This window comes from Bactrocera oleae, chromosome 2 (genome assembly GCF_042242935.1).
Source record: "Bactrocera oleae isolate idBacOlea1 chromosome 2, idBacOlea1, whole genome shotgun sequence".
NCBI classification, from domain to species: Eukaryota; Metazoa; Arthropoda; class Insecta; order Diptera; family Tephritidae; genus Bactrocera; species Bactrocera oleae.
In genome coordinates, this window is record NC_091536.1 from 70,645,161 (window position 1) to 70,658,638 (window position 13,478).

The 13,478-nt window shown below is 35.9% G+C and overlaps 2 protein-coding genes across 4 annotated transcripts; both read right to left on the reverse strand.

Moving 5' to 3' along the window:
* Positions 1–928: 928 nt before the first annotated feature.
* LOC106622002 (V-type proton ATPase 116 kDa subunit a1) lies at positions 929–4,044 on the reverse strand. Its single transcript, XM_036368124.2, has 6 exons — positions 3,965–4,044; positions 3,739–3,872; positions 1,784–3,649; positions 1,463–1,706; positions 1,227–1,398; positions 929–1,161 (listed from the first exon to the last, which is right to left on the reverse strand). The coding sequence occupies exons 2-6, from the start codon at positions 3,853–3,855 to the stop codon at positions 1,068–1,070; spliced, it is 2,493 nt and encodes an 830-aa protein (XP_036224017.2). The 5' UTR covers positions 3,856–3,872; positions 3,965–4,044; the 3' UTR covers positions 929–1,067.
* Positions 4,045–6,084: 2,040 nt separating this feature from the next.
* LOC106622005 (V-type proton ATPase 116 kDa subunit a 1) lies at positions 6,085–13,469 on the reverse strand. Of its 3 annotated transcripts, none has more exons than XM_014241043.3 (6): positions 12,924–13,469; positions 8,882–9,005; positions 6,957–8,819; positions 6,682–6,880; positions 6,445–6,616; positions 6,085–6,384 (listed from the first exon to the last, which is right to left on the reverse strand). In XM_014241043.3, the coding sequence occupies exons 2-6, from the start codon at positions 8,996–8,998 to the stop codon at positions 6,291–6,293; spliced, it is 2,445 nt and encodes an 814-aa protein (XP_014096518.3). In that variant the 5' UTR covers positions 8,999–9,005; positions 12,924–13,469; the 3' UTR covers positions 6,085–6,290. The 3 variants fall into 3 exon arrangements, with proteins under 3 accessions (XP_014096518.3, XP_069961698.1, XP_036224018.2); XM_070105597.1 differs by having other exon boundaries at positions 8,882–9,010; XM_036368125.2 differs by having other exon boundaries at positions 8,882–9,037.
* Positions 13,470–13,478: the final 9 nt, after the last annotated feature.

Genomic DNA, 13,478 nt, shown 5'->3' on the forward strand with positions numbered 1-13,478 from the left:
ATTATTTTTAAAATATTTCACCTTCTCATTGTTATTATTATAATTATTAAATATGAGTATATATATGTATATATATATACTTCGACCTAGACCAGATGTTGGCGTTTGCGTCAGCTCTTTTATTGAATTAAAAAGTTGGGGCTTTTAGAAAAACATAATTTGCTGACTTTTGCAGTCGCATATGGAAGTTCATTGCAGTTTCCAAAGAATGTGAAATTCTATAAATATACATACATACATCTTTTATTAAACAAAAAGAATTACAAAATATTCGAAAGAACTTCAGTAATTCAAAATAGTTTTGGAACAGACGAGTTTATATGGGTTTCCCAAACATTTATCAAAAGCTATAAATAGAGCTGAACATTAGGATAGTACTACCTATTCTCGTAGTCGACGACTGTAAAAATCTCACCTGAATAGAACAAGTAGTTTTCTTTTGAATACATAAGTGAGTACATAAAGAACAATATTGGTTCGTCAATGGTCCTTGTTTTTGAAATATATGGTGACCGTAAAAAAGGAATTAAACGCGTTTTAACCCAATCGCACGTAGGTTTTTGATGAGCCAAGCCTAGTAGTCTCGAAAACGGCTATCGGCATACGATGGGTAGCGCATATTGAACAGTCGAAACAATGGGCCTCAAGTGGCAAATCTGCTGTGTGTCTGCTATCAACCAAAAACGTATTTTTTAAAATCGAGCTAAAACTCATATTGAGAGAAACTTCTCCACTTTTTAATTTTCGGGCCACATGCCTATTATGTATCCTTATCGACAGTAATGCTTACTTATGATTCTATTTGAACAAAAGAAACTTCTTTGCCGTCGATTAGTGTTTAAAAATTCATTTTCGGGCAGAATTTCCTGCACTTCACTTCTTTGTTAACATAGCTGGATGGATGACTCTCAAGTTTACTACGGTTGGGTTACTCTGCTCATTAATAGCCAAAAATGTCATGAAATTTATTATAATTTAATTTTTTCACTGCACCTTGCAAATTACAATATTAATTATTTAATCATAAGCCGTAAACAAGGATTTTAAATTATTATTAAGGAAAAAAATTAATCGTCTTCAGTGGCTTCCATAATGGCCTTGAAGCTGAATGGCTCGAATGCATAACCTGTGCCGGTGTAGAATTTCGACATGAACTCGACCCTGAAATATTGGTAACACAAATATGTATGTAAAATGAAGTCATATAATATCTTTATTTCACTTACCAATGCAAACGCAGCGTATGCAGAAAAGCTGAAAGGCCTTCCATAAATATCATAATGGCTATGGTCAGTAATGCCCAAGCCCAGAAAATAAAGTACAAGCCGATTGCGCCACCATAGCCGCCAATATGGAGACCTTTCTGCATAACCATAAGCCATAGCACATACGATAATTCTATCGGAGAACAAAAATAACGGATTTATACAAAATAATGAACATTTTGACAGCTTGAAATTACCCGCATGTGCCAAAGATAGTGCCCACAACCGCAGATAGGAGGCTGTATGAGAAATGGTACTCAACACATACTCAATGGTGTGAATGGCCTGGTGAATCCAAACTTCACTCATTGGCTCCTCCTCCTCATCATCTTCCTCCTCTTGATGCGCATGGGGTACGGGATCCGTAAGAGTGGCCTCAATAACAATGTCACCCTTTTGGATCTCTATCTTATCGACAATTTCCAACGGTTCAGTCTTTACCTATTTAAATGTTGTTTTTTTTCTTATGCTTATTCGCTGCTTAACTGTATTTTATTTTCTATTAAATGGAATCATACCTCAAACATTCGTTTGCACTGTATGTACAGAGGCTTGCCAATCAACATCCATGGTATGCAAATTAAGGCGACTATCCAGAAAACTCGCTCAACCATCACCTGAGAGCTAAACATGTACATCTTACAACCAGCAAGTTGCGGTGATGCTTTAAATAGAACCATATTGATGAAATAGATCAAAACGGAAGGTGCGCATGCCGGCTGATTTGGCTCGTAATCGGTTGTGGCCGAATATTGTACCCATTTGTAGAACATCATAAATGCCATGTAGCCGAACAGTAGAATCAAGAAGAGTACCTGTGGCACGAACTCTAGGAATATGTATGCATACTTCTTAAAATACACCATATTCTCCACCGACAGACAAACACCGAAAACCATGTGTAAAACACCGAAAATGATGGACAATTTCATCTTGTACGAATTGTAGAAGATAATTTTATTGGCCGCCAACTGCCAGATGGGATCCATACCCCAAGGATAAGTGCCAATTGTGGACGTTGTAGGATTAAGTGCCAAGTTGTCATTGGACAACACAGTGCTGGTATTATAATTTATGCGCCATTTGGAACCAAATACATTGAAGGATTTCGAAAAGGTGTCATTGTAAGTGAAGCCCGTGTACATGGAGAAGAGTCCGAGTAGCATAATTATATAACGACCTCCGAACATGATACGCCAAATTTCACCACCCTTCATACGCATCAGCCGTTTTTCATCTATCACCATCCAGAAACCAATCAAGAACATTATAAAACCGTGACCCAAATCACCAAACATCACGGCAAAAAGGAAAGGGAAGGTGATGCAAGTATAAAGTGCCGGGTTCACCTCGCGATAAGAGGCCATCCCGTACGAATTGATTAGTGTTTGGAAGCCACGCGTAAACTTATTCGTACGATAATAGGTGGGTGGACTTTTCTTTGTTTCCATTACCGTTAGAAATGAGCTTGTGCTACCCGCTGTGGCTGAACCATTTGCGATCGTTTGTTGCACCACTTCCAGATCCAAAGTCGGCACCCAAGCCTCACCAATCAAACACTTGCTGGTCACATCGATATTAAAGTAGTTCAATGTATGATAGATGGCTTTCATTTTGGTAATTTTAATGGACCAATAGGGCAGGTGCTTAGCTATACCTGCCAATATTATATTGCGCTGATCCTTCGTACGTTTCATCACCAATTTTAAGTCCTCCAAACGAGTTTGTACACCCTTCAGCATATTCTCGCGTTCATCGTGCACATTCGGGCAGGGGTACAGAGCGGCATGGAAACCGGTGCATACCTTCTTTATACGTGTATTCAATTGCTCACCCTGATAGAACACAACAAAAGCTGACTTATAAGTCATAGTACCCGTACGTGGGTCTGGCAGTGGCTCTTCGATGTCGGCATATTTCACCAACATATTACCACGTGATATACGCCAGAGCATACGCTCGAAAGCAAACAGACGATGACGGCTCAGCACACCAGCGATGAAACCCAAATGGCCGCGATGCTCGCCGATGAATTTCCCGCTGTTCGCATGCTCCTCCATATTGATAACGGTTTGTTCAGTGAAAAATATTTGCGTTTTTTCCAGCACTTTGCTCAGTTCTGTGAGTTCCAACAAATTGGATTGCAAGTTAACATTATTCTCTGCCATTTCGCGAATTTCACACTCGGCCTTCTCTAAATTAGCCTCCAGTTCATACACCTCACGTGGATTCGGTGCACCTGGTATGTCGTCATACACATCTTCCAGCTTAATGCCATCTGCCTCCAGCTCTCTGGTTATATAACGTACCTGGCGTTCCATTTCGTCACAACGACGCACCTCGTTCACAAACTTACGCTGAAAATTAGTGACATCCTGATTTAGCTGCAATGAAAAGATCGGAAGGCAATTTAATAATTGTCTTCCATGTGGAGAAAAGTGGAAATATAGAATAATTGCATTTTGCAACCTACATCACGAAACTGCACACAGCCAAGTTCACCCAGATCCGCCATATTATTGTAAGCCGCCTCTGGAGCCAAAAACACCTGACACAGCGTCATCTTTTCGCTGCGGAACATGCTACCCATGTTTGTGTCTTTTTTATCTAAGGACAGCGATATAATATACAAAATCTTTTTAACCCACTCCTTCAGGAAGAAAAATGTACTCTACTACAACTGCCAACTCTTTACTCACCTCAGTTCAGCACCGTGCGTAATTTTTCGGAAGACTTCGTCCACTGCCACTGCCAGGGCAACACTGAAAATTCTTCCTTATTTTTTACTCCGTTGTTAAATGAATATTAGTAAAACATGGGTCTTCAGTAGTAATCTGAGTTTACAATCAATCAAATAATCACTAATGGGGAATTTCACACCCTACATACGGTCTATGAGATCAGCATTGAATTGAACGTGTATGCAAGAGAATTTGGTTTAGCAGCGTTTGGGTCTTGCATACTCAAAGAGATTACTCATTTAAGAAATATATATAAATGTGCAGCAATCCATTAATATCTGTACAAATGTTTAGCTCAACCCATATATCTCGAGATATCAAGAGAAATGAAAGGAACATGAGCCAGAAGCAGAAAATCTTACTTTCATAAAAGAACATATAAAATTCCAAAAGTTTCAATTGGAATTATCGAAATGTAACCGCGGAAAAAGGAAGACATTTTCTGTGGCTAATTTCCTGTAATGACTATAATAAGGCTGTAACTAGTAACATATCCGGTCCGTTGAGTACGGGGCAACTTTTTGCCATAGTGTTAATTTCATTATCTACCGTTTTCAAGCTATCGGAAGTTTGATTTTTACCGCCGGACCCCACATATCAACACATATATCCATATAGTTTAGAACATATTTATTTCTGCACGGTATTCGTTTCTTAAGAAGGATTCTATTCAGGCGACCATATATGATCCAAAATTTAAATACATTTGTTCTGTAAAAACGGACAGAAACAAAATATTTTTTTTTAACCGAATATATACAATTATTAATATAGAGAATAAAATAAAATTGTTCTATTCAAACAAAAGTACAATAAATTCAGTGATTACTTTAGAAGGGTTGCTCTTACCCCCACAATTACCCTCTTCGCTAACAATCTTAGCTACGCTACAGTAGTTAAAAAAGTATGGTAAAATACAATTGGATGAAAAATAAACAATAATTTAACTAATTTACAAACAAATACAGCTTTATCGCTCTTCCAATCTCTCTTTCTTTTAATAAAATACGTGAACCGAATAATTACATGTACATATAAAATCGGGCATATATTATATTATATTTTCTTACTTACAACATTTCTTAATTGACAATTTTGTGACACTTAAGAAGCTAATGTTCAAATATATACGAATATATTTTCAAAAACTAGTCAGTGCCACAATACTAATTGTAGAGTTTCTAAAAAGTTTTTTTTCATATCTTCTTAAATATAATTTTAATCCAACCAAACGTTTTTTAAATTCTTACGATTCGTGTTTCACCGAAATACTCATTAGAAACCTAATTAAGGCATCTGACTGAATTATAGAATAAATATTTCCCAATTTCCCTTTGATCTAAACATAAAACTAATCCTGTTGATTGACGAGCGCCACAGTTATTAGCGCCGAGTGATAAGACGGCTCATTACGCAGAGCTAAGTGACATCTTTCAATCATTTGGTAGTTTCGTTTAAGTTTTCGTTCAATACTGACTAGCACATACAGTTTTAATATAGTATTAAAAAAGTATTACTTCCAAGGAATACAAGGTGGGTTTTGTATAAATAACGGACTTAGGGGTTAACACTTAGAAAAATTGCATATTTTGAAACAGTAAATTGAATTGAAAAGAACAGTAGTTTTTTATTTAACTAATTTTGAAAATAAAAAATTATATTATATAAAAAACGATATAAGTAACAATAAATAAGAGTTATATGCATATGATTATCTAAAGAAATGTTTATGTACTATTAAAAAATATTTAGTCCAAAAAGCATAAGTTCCCCAACAAGAACGAAAGTAATTGAAACAAAGTGAAAATTTCCATACCTTTTTATTTGAAATTACTAAAGAAATTATAATTATAATTATTTTGTAAAATTAAATTTTTAAATTTTTGTTACAATTAAAATAATGCAAAGTTTTGCTCGAATTTCATGGAAAACGGTACGTTTTAATCAAGAGAGTATTTTTCCATAAATTTTTTTCCTATATTTTTGTGAAGGTTTTTCATTTATAATACCGAATTTACCTAAGCAAAGACAGTACCATAAGTGCAACCTGACAACGAAGGAAAGGAACAAAAAGTTGATAGATTTTGTATGATGATATATTAAAGAAACTTCTTCAAAAAAATATATAACAAATACTATATGTAATGTTGGATTGAAAGTTAATTACATATAAAAGAAAAGCAAAATCAGATTATATGTATGGAAATATAGTGTTTAATAAACTTTGAAATTAGAAACAAACATATCTGTTTGATAAGATTATTTCGTATATTCTTTAAAGAACTCAGTCATCTCCATCTTTGCGCAATAATACTTTGAAACTGAAAGGCAGAAATGCATATCCCGCGCCACTAAAGAATTTGCTCATAAATTCAACCCTGAAAGTACGCACCCATTAAAATTAAATATTATACCACACCAGAAATAGAGAAACTTACCAATGCAAACGTAAGGTATGCAAAAAGGCTGACAAGCCCTCCATCAAAATCATAATAGCTATTGTAAGCAAAGCCCAAGCGCCGAAAATAAAGAATAAAGCAATGGCTGCCGGATAACCTTTAAATTTAAGGGCCTCCGAAAGTACCATATTCCAGAGTACTTCAGAAAGTTCTATTGAATGTATAATGTAAATAAAATAACTACGATTTTCAAATAACACGATCTGGCGAACAAACCTGCATGAGCCAATGACAAAGCCCACAAACGCAAATAGGAAGCGGTGTGCGATATAGTACTCAGTATATATTCGATCATGTGTATGGCTTGATGTATCCATATTTCGCTAATTGGTTCCTCGTCCTCTTCGTCGTGAGCATCGTGACTGCCGCCTTCCTCTGCCAATTTACCTAAAGTTGAAATCGACTGTCGCTTAGCCTGCAGAGAGCACGTTATATTATATATTTTAAATCTTCTTTAACAGTTATTTTGAATTTTATGATCGTAAACTTACATGAAGTTTTCGCTTAGCCATGATATACAGCGGTTTGCCCAACAAAATCCAAGGTATGCAAATTATAGCCAAGACTACAAAGATCTTCTCCAAAGAGGGCTGTGCCACGAACATGTACTCATCGCAACCTGCTAGCTGTGGTGAATCGCTAAACAGCATCATGTTGATGAAATAAATGAGAACGGATGGCGCACAACCGGGTGAATCGGGCAAATAATCTGTCTTCGGCGAATATTTAACCCACTTATAAAACATCATAAAGCACATGTAGCCGAAGAGTAGGATGAGGAAAAGTACTTGCGGTATGAATTCCAGGAATATCAGCGCATACTTCCTAAAGTACATAAAATTCACTACAGACAAGCAAACGCCGAAAATCATATGAGCCACACCGATAATAATTGACATCTTCATTTTTAAGGTGTTGAGAAAAATAATTTTATTATCAGCCAATTGCCAAATGGGATCCACACCCAGTGGGTAAGTTTTGAAAGAAGCCACGGCAGGATCTAATTGTAGGTTGTTATTTGTCAATACAGTGCTGACATTATAGCGTATCTTCCAACCAGAACCGAAAATGTTGAGTGACTTTGAAAATATATCATTATACAGAAACCCAGTGTACATAGAAAAAAGTCCCAGAAGTAGTATAATATAACGGCCGCCAAAAAATATATTCCAGATTTCACCGCCACGTTTCCTACTCAAACGCTCCTCATCCAACACCATCCAGAGTGCAAATAAGAATATACAAAATCCGTGTCCCAAATCACCAAACATAACGGCAAACAGAAAGGGAAATGTTATACAACTGTAAAGCGCCGGATTCACCTCGCGATAATTTGCCATACCGTAAGCGTCGATTAGATGTTGAAAGCCATTCGTAAATTTATTGACACGATTAAAGGTTGGTGGTGATTGCTCGGTCTCGAGCTCATTCATAAACGACGGTAGCGTGCTGCCGACAGCAGCCGAACCAGCTGCGAGCGCTTGCTTAACATTTTCCAAGTCGTTTCTCGGCACCCAACCTTCACCAATTAGACACTTTTTGGTCACATCTATATTGAACATATTCAATGTGTGATAAACGGCTTTCATTTTTTGTACCATTACCATCCATCTGGGTAAGTTTTTGATAGTGTTCGACAGCACTAAACGTCTATGATCCACCGTTTGACTTATTACCGATTTTAAGTCTTCCAAACGGGTCTTAACACCACGCAACATATCTTCGCGTTCAGCATGCGCCGCAGGACAAGAGTATAATGATGAACGAAACCCGTTGCAAACTTTCTTGATACGCATATTCAACTGCTCACCCTGATAAAACACCACAAAGACGGTTTTGTAAACCCCAAGACCGGTTTGTGGATCTATCAGGGGTTCTTCCAAATCAGCACGCTTCACATAAATGTTACCACGCGATATACGCCAAAGCATGCGCTCGAAAGCGTAAGAACGCTCACGATTCAGTATGCCGGCCACAAATCCCAACTGCCCACGTGATTGTGCGTTTGTATCATCGCTACCAAAGTGCGACGGTGTATCCATGACATCACTAAAGAACGTTTGCGTCTTCTCCAACACCATACACAACTCGTTTAACTCAGTGTAGTTGGTCTTGATGTTGACATTATTTTGTGCGAGTTCACTTATTTCCGTTTCCACTTTATCTAGCGTAAGCTCAAGGTCACTAATATCACGCTGATTTGGGGCTAGTGGCAGATCATCAGTCAATTCTTTCAGCTCAATACCATCCTTCTTCAATTCACTTTCAATGTAATGCAATTGACGCTCTAGCTCATCGCAACGACGCACTTCGGTTACGTAATAACGTTGAAAAGAATTAACATTAGCATTTAGCTAAAATAGCAATGTGAAATTAGTCTGTGCAAAAACTACTATGCATGCAATATTAAACTCACATCACGAAATTGCACACATCCGATCTCGCCCAACTCAGAAATAGTGCTATAGCCAGCTTCCTGTTGTATGAACAATTGGCACAGAGCCATTTTTTCGCTGCGAAACATATCCCCCATGATGAAGCTGTGCTAGGTTTGAGCGAGGAAAATTGAAAACTGTGGAAAGTGTGTATTGAGAAATAAAGTTCGTATGGAACCAAGTAATATAAAACTGCATAGGTCTATTTACCTATCCCTACTCCGGTAATCCTGACTTGTGGTCTAATTTCAATAATATTATATTAAAATTTTCTGCTATCTTTGGCTATTCATATTTTTAGAAAAGTATATACAGCAAAACTACTTTTCAAAATTTTACCTGTATAACTTGTTAGAATAACGAAAATCATTGTAAGTAGTATATGGGAGTTGGGGTCGTATTGACCCCATTTTATCTATTTTTGCCGCTACCACATACTGCTAACAGGCTATTTAAATATTCTCAGGGTTTCAATAAGGTACCTCACAAACCGTTATCAATCATATGAAGTCACATATTGGCCGATGTATGCGGTATAAAGTCACCCGGAAGCTCAAAAATCTATATATTAGGTGTATGGAGGCTAAGGGAAGTATTGACCCATTTTTGAATTACATACTTACTATTTTCAAGAAAGGATCCCCTCTGAATTTCAGTTATATATCTCACACTTTGACCGATATTTTCGGTATATAGTCAAATACAAATATGAACTGGATTTCACACATTTGGTACCTAAGGGCTTGAACAGTTTTGGTTCGATTTTTTTCATAAAGTGGTATACCTAAAATGCATTATTCAAGCAAAGTTTTATCCCGATACATTATTTTTGGTTGATTTGCATACTATAAAGTAAGGGAACCTTATGGAATTTAAAATTGTGTTATATGGGAGGTAGGCGTGGTTGTTACGCACCGAATTTGCTTGAAATCGGGCGGGGAGATCCCGAGCTAAGGGGTTTCCCTTAAAGGTGGGCGATTTTACAATTTTTGTAATGACTTCTATAAAACTTTAACGTATCATCCTATGTGTAAAATTCGAAGTCTCTGTCTTGTTTATTAAATAAGTTATCGCACTTTTAGTAGTTTGAATCAAAACCGTTATATGGAGAGTGGACGGGGTTATCCCCCGATTTCACCCATTTTCACACTGTCGATAGGGGTGCTAAAAATATCCTTATAAAAATTCTGAGGGAATTTCGTTATTATAGTTTTAGCGGTTTAGGAGATATGTAACGGGTGATCCAAGCAGAGGTACTTTTTTCAATAGCCTCTTTTAACAGATCACCCATAAGCGATGTCAAGTTGTTATATTATTTTTGTTTACTATTGTTTGGTATTTCATCATGGATCACTTACGCCTTAACAACATTTACAAATTTTTCAACCTTTTTATGAAAATTCACGTTCTGTAAAGAATGTATTTCGCGCGCTTCGCTCAACTTATTGTCTAGATTATCGGCCTACTGAGCATACTAGTATCACCCATTTTGAGACCCAGCATTCATTATTGGATAATATTCGACCGGATAGACCACGTCCAGTATGCAGTGAATTCGGCGGCGTTCGCCACAACTCGGACTGACGTGGGGAACGACTTGATCAATTTTACGTCGAGATATTAAATTGAAAGTGTACAAAATATTGCTTGTGCTCGCCTTTCCCAAGCGACATCGCTTTGCTTTATGGGCTCTTTAAAAGTTCCAAGAAGACTCAATGGGTATGTAAACAAGCAAAATTGCTGCAGACCTGAAGAGATTCAAGAGCTGCCATTTCATCCAGAAAAAACAACTGTTTGCGTGATTTCTGGGCCGGTGGAATCCTCTGTCCATATTTTTTCAAAAAAAGATGCCAATGGGAACGTAACCGTCAATGGCGACCGTTATCGCACCGTGATAACCGACTATTTGATTCCTGAAATTGAAGCTCGTGATCTCGGTGACATTTGATGTCAACAAGACGGCGCCACTTCCAACACATCGCATCAATCAATGTATTTATTAAGAGAACACTTCGGTAAACAGATAATTTCACGTTTTGGGCCGGTCGATTGGCCATCAAGATTGTGTGATATCATAACGTTAGACTTTTTCCTGTGGGATATGTAGAGTCTAAAGTCTATGTGGATAATCTCGTTTCGATTCAGGCCTTGGAGCTAAACGACACACATTGACGAATGGCCAATTACCAGTCGAAATATTCGAACGAGTGAATGGGCCAATTGAGATGTAGCCGCGGCCAATATTTGAAAGGGATAATCTTTAAAATATAAATGCCAAACAATGTTCTTTCGAATGGTAATAAACATTCCCCATTAAATTTGAATTTTCTGTACTTTTTTCTGTTAAAAAGTATGGAGCCTTGATATGGATCACCCAAATATTAAACCTTTTTTTGTTTAAATTTTAACTGCCCCTCTCTAATGTGATTCGTTATACCAAATAACAGTCTTGTATTTAATTGTAGAGCATAGTTATGGCATTTCAACGTGTTAAAAATTATATGAAAAGTTGATGCCTAACTTTAATTGCTTTGTACTGGACGATGAGTCTTACGTAAAAGCTTGCTTTGTACTGGACGATGAGTCTTACGTAAAAGCGAATTTTGAACAAATTCGCATCAGTTTTACACAGCTCACAAAAAGGACAATATTGCCAGCAAATTTAACAATTAAAAGCTCGACCAATTCCCAAAAATATTTCTTATTTGGCAGCTATTAGCCAGGGCGGTTTTAAAAGCGAACCATTTATTGGCTATGAAAGTATAAATCAAGAAATGTATGTTACTGAGTGTTTACAGAAGCGTCTTTTGTCTTTAATTAACTGGATCCTTAGTATTCTTTTGGCTTGATCTCGCGACATGTCATTAAGCCAATATTAATTTTAAAGTGGTACCAAGCCAATAGAGTGCCTGTGGTTCGTAAAGAGGCGAATCCTCCAATTGCCCAGAACTCATGCCAATTACCAAGACCTTATTACAAGTACAATAAAACTTTTAAAGAACCAACCAGATGTAAAAAAATACAAGGCAGTATATAAATAAATGGCAAAACATAACCAAAGACTTCAGTAAAGATTCTATGCAAGCAGTTATGAAGGATGTTAAGGAAAAATCGCGATTATTCGCCTATAACAGAACAAATTGTTTTTTTTTAATGCCTATATACATATATGTAAACTATAACTTTTATAAATATTTTTAAATTATAAATATTTTTTAATCGTGCACATATTTTATAGCATAATATATTATAACTCAACTTATGCTTATAACGTGTAATTGTTCAAGAGTTGTTGTTATACAAGTAGCTAAAATAGTTAAAAGGATGTATATCAGGGTATAAAAATCAAATTACAACTTTGCTGCTATTATGTATGAAATTGATTTTTAAGACAAAAACTGACAGCAACGGGACATGTAATATTGGCTTCGCAATTAAATTTGTTGATCAAAAATTTTCTGAATATTTATGACTTCTCCGCAGCCAAGAATTTCAAAAATCCTACCTAATAATCAAAAAAGTATGATTATTTCGAAATTGGGCATATTCTGTTTTTGTTGGCATTCTTTAAAAATTAATGATTATATGTAATTATTAAATCTTTTTATTTTTCTATACTATAATGTTTATCTTTGTAGGGGCTATGTTCAAGTTTCAGGAGTTCTCAAAAAGCTGTTTTGAAATTCTAAAGCTCAAAAAACCCAGACTAAAACTAATATAACAATTTATAAAATAAATTTGCTTTAATCTCTTTAATATACTGAGAATTCTCAAGCTTTCAACTTGTGTTTTATGATACTAATTAAGAAATGTTTATAAAAAATGCATATATTTGCCTAACTATTTCGAAATAGCCTCAACTTACAGCCAAACTATAATTTCCAATTTTTTATTATACATGGATTAAACACAGAACAGACATGAAACTATTTTCAAAAATATAATTATTATTAACCACGAAATAGTTTAATTACTTCATATAAAAACGATTTCAATATTACCACAATTCATCAAAAAACTTACTCTGGAACACAATAACTCCGATTTGTAATTTTCAAATAAAGACTTGTTACAAACACCTCGCCAGAATGGCTAATAGACACTGAATTTATTTTATGGACTTAACTTCGAATCTCAAATTACCATTCACGCAATCATATTTCCAGTGCATTCAATCATGCAGACCGATGAGTATTGGAAATGGTCGCGTTGACGTTTGGATCGCTGCGTACATATGAACACACTTCAGTAGATATTACAAGAAAACTTAGAGATTTATATAACTAGACATTTTTAAGGCGCCATTGGCTTTAAATCTAATTAATGGAATATGATTGTTAGATGAGTGATGTATTGTGTATTTTTACGTGATTATGATTTGTCAATAGAAGATTGTTTGAAAGCAGTTCATCATATCTTATATATTACGTTATAGATATCGGGTACTTAGATATATGTGTTTATAGGTATACTGATTTTTTTTCCATATATACTATATATATATATATATGTATGACAAACGTTCGACCGTGATAGCTTTGATTGATTGGTTGCTTGATAAGGAATCACTAGCATGTT

Coding starts and splice junctions, on each gene's coding strand:
- LOC106622002 (XM_036368124.2), bottom strand. CDS start 3,855: ATGGGTAGCATGTTCCGCAGCGAAAAGATGACGCTGTGTCAGGTGTTT. Junction 3,650..3,738: donor GCTGTGTGCAGTTTCGTGAT/GTAGGTTGCAAA, acceptor TTTTCATTGCAG/CTAAATCAGGATGTCACTAA. Junction 1,399..1,462: donor ACTATCTTTGGCACATGCGG/GTAATTTCAAGC, acceptor GTTCTCCGATAG/AATTATCGTATGTGCTATGG.
- LOC106622005 (XM_014241043.3), bottom strand. CDS start 8,998: ATGGGGGATATGTTTCGCAGCGAAAAAATGGCTCTGTGCCAATTGTTC. Junction 6,617..6,681: donor TTTGTCATTGGCTCATGCAG/GTTTGTTCGCCA, acceptor TACATTCAATAG/AACTTTCTGAAGTACTCTGG. Junction 6,385..6,444: donor CATACCTTACGTTTGCATTG/GTAAGTTTCTCT, acceptor GCGTACTTTCAG/GGTTGAATTTATGAGCAAAT.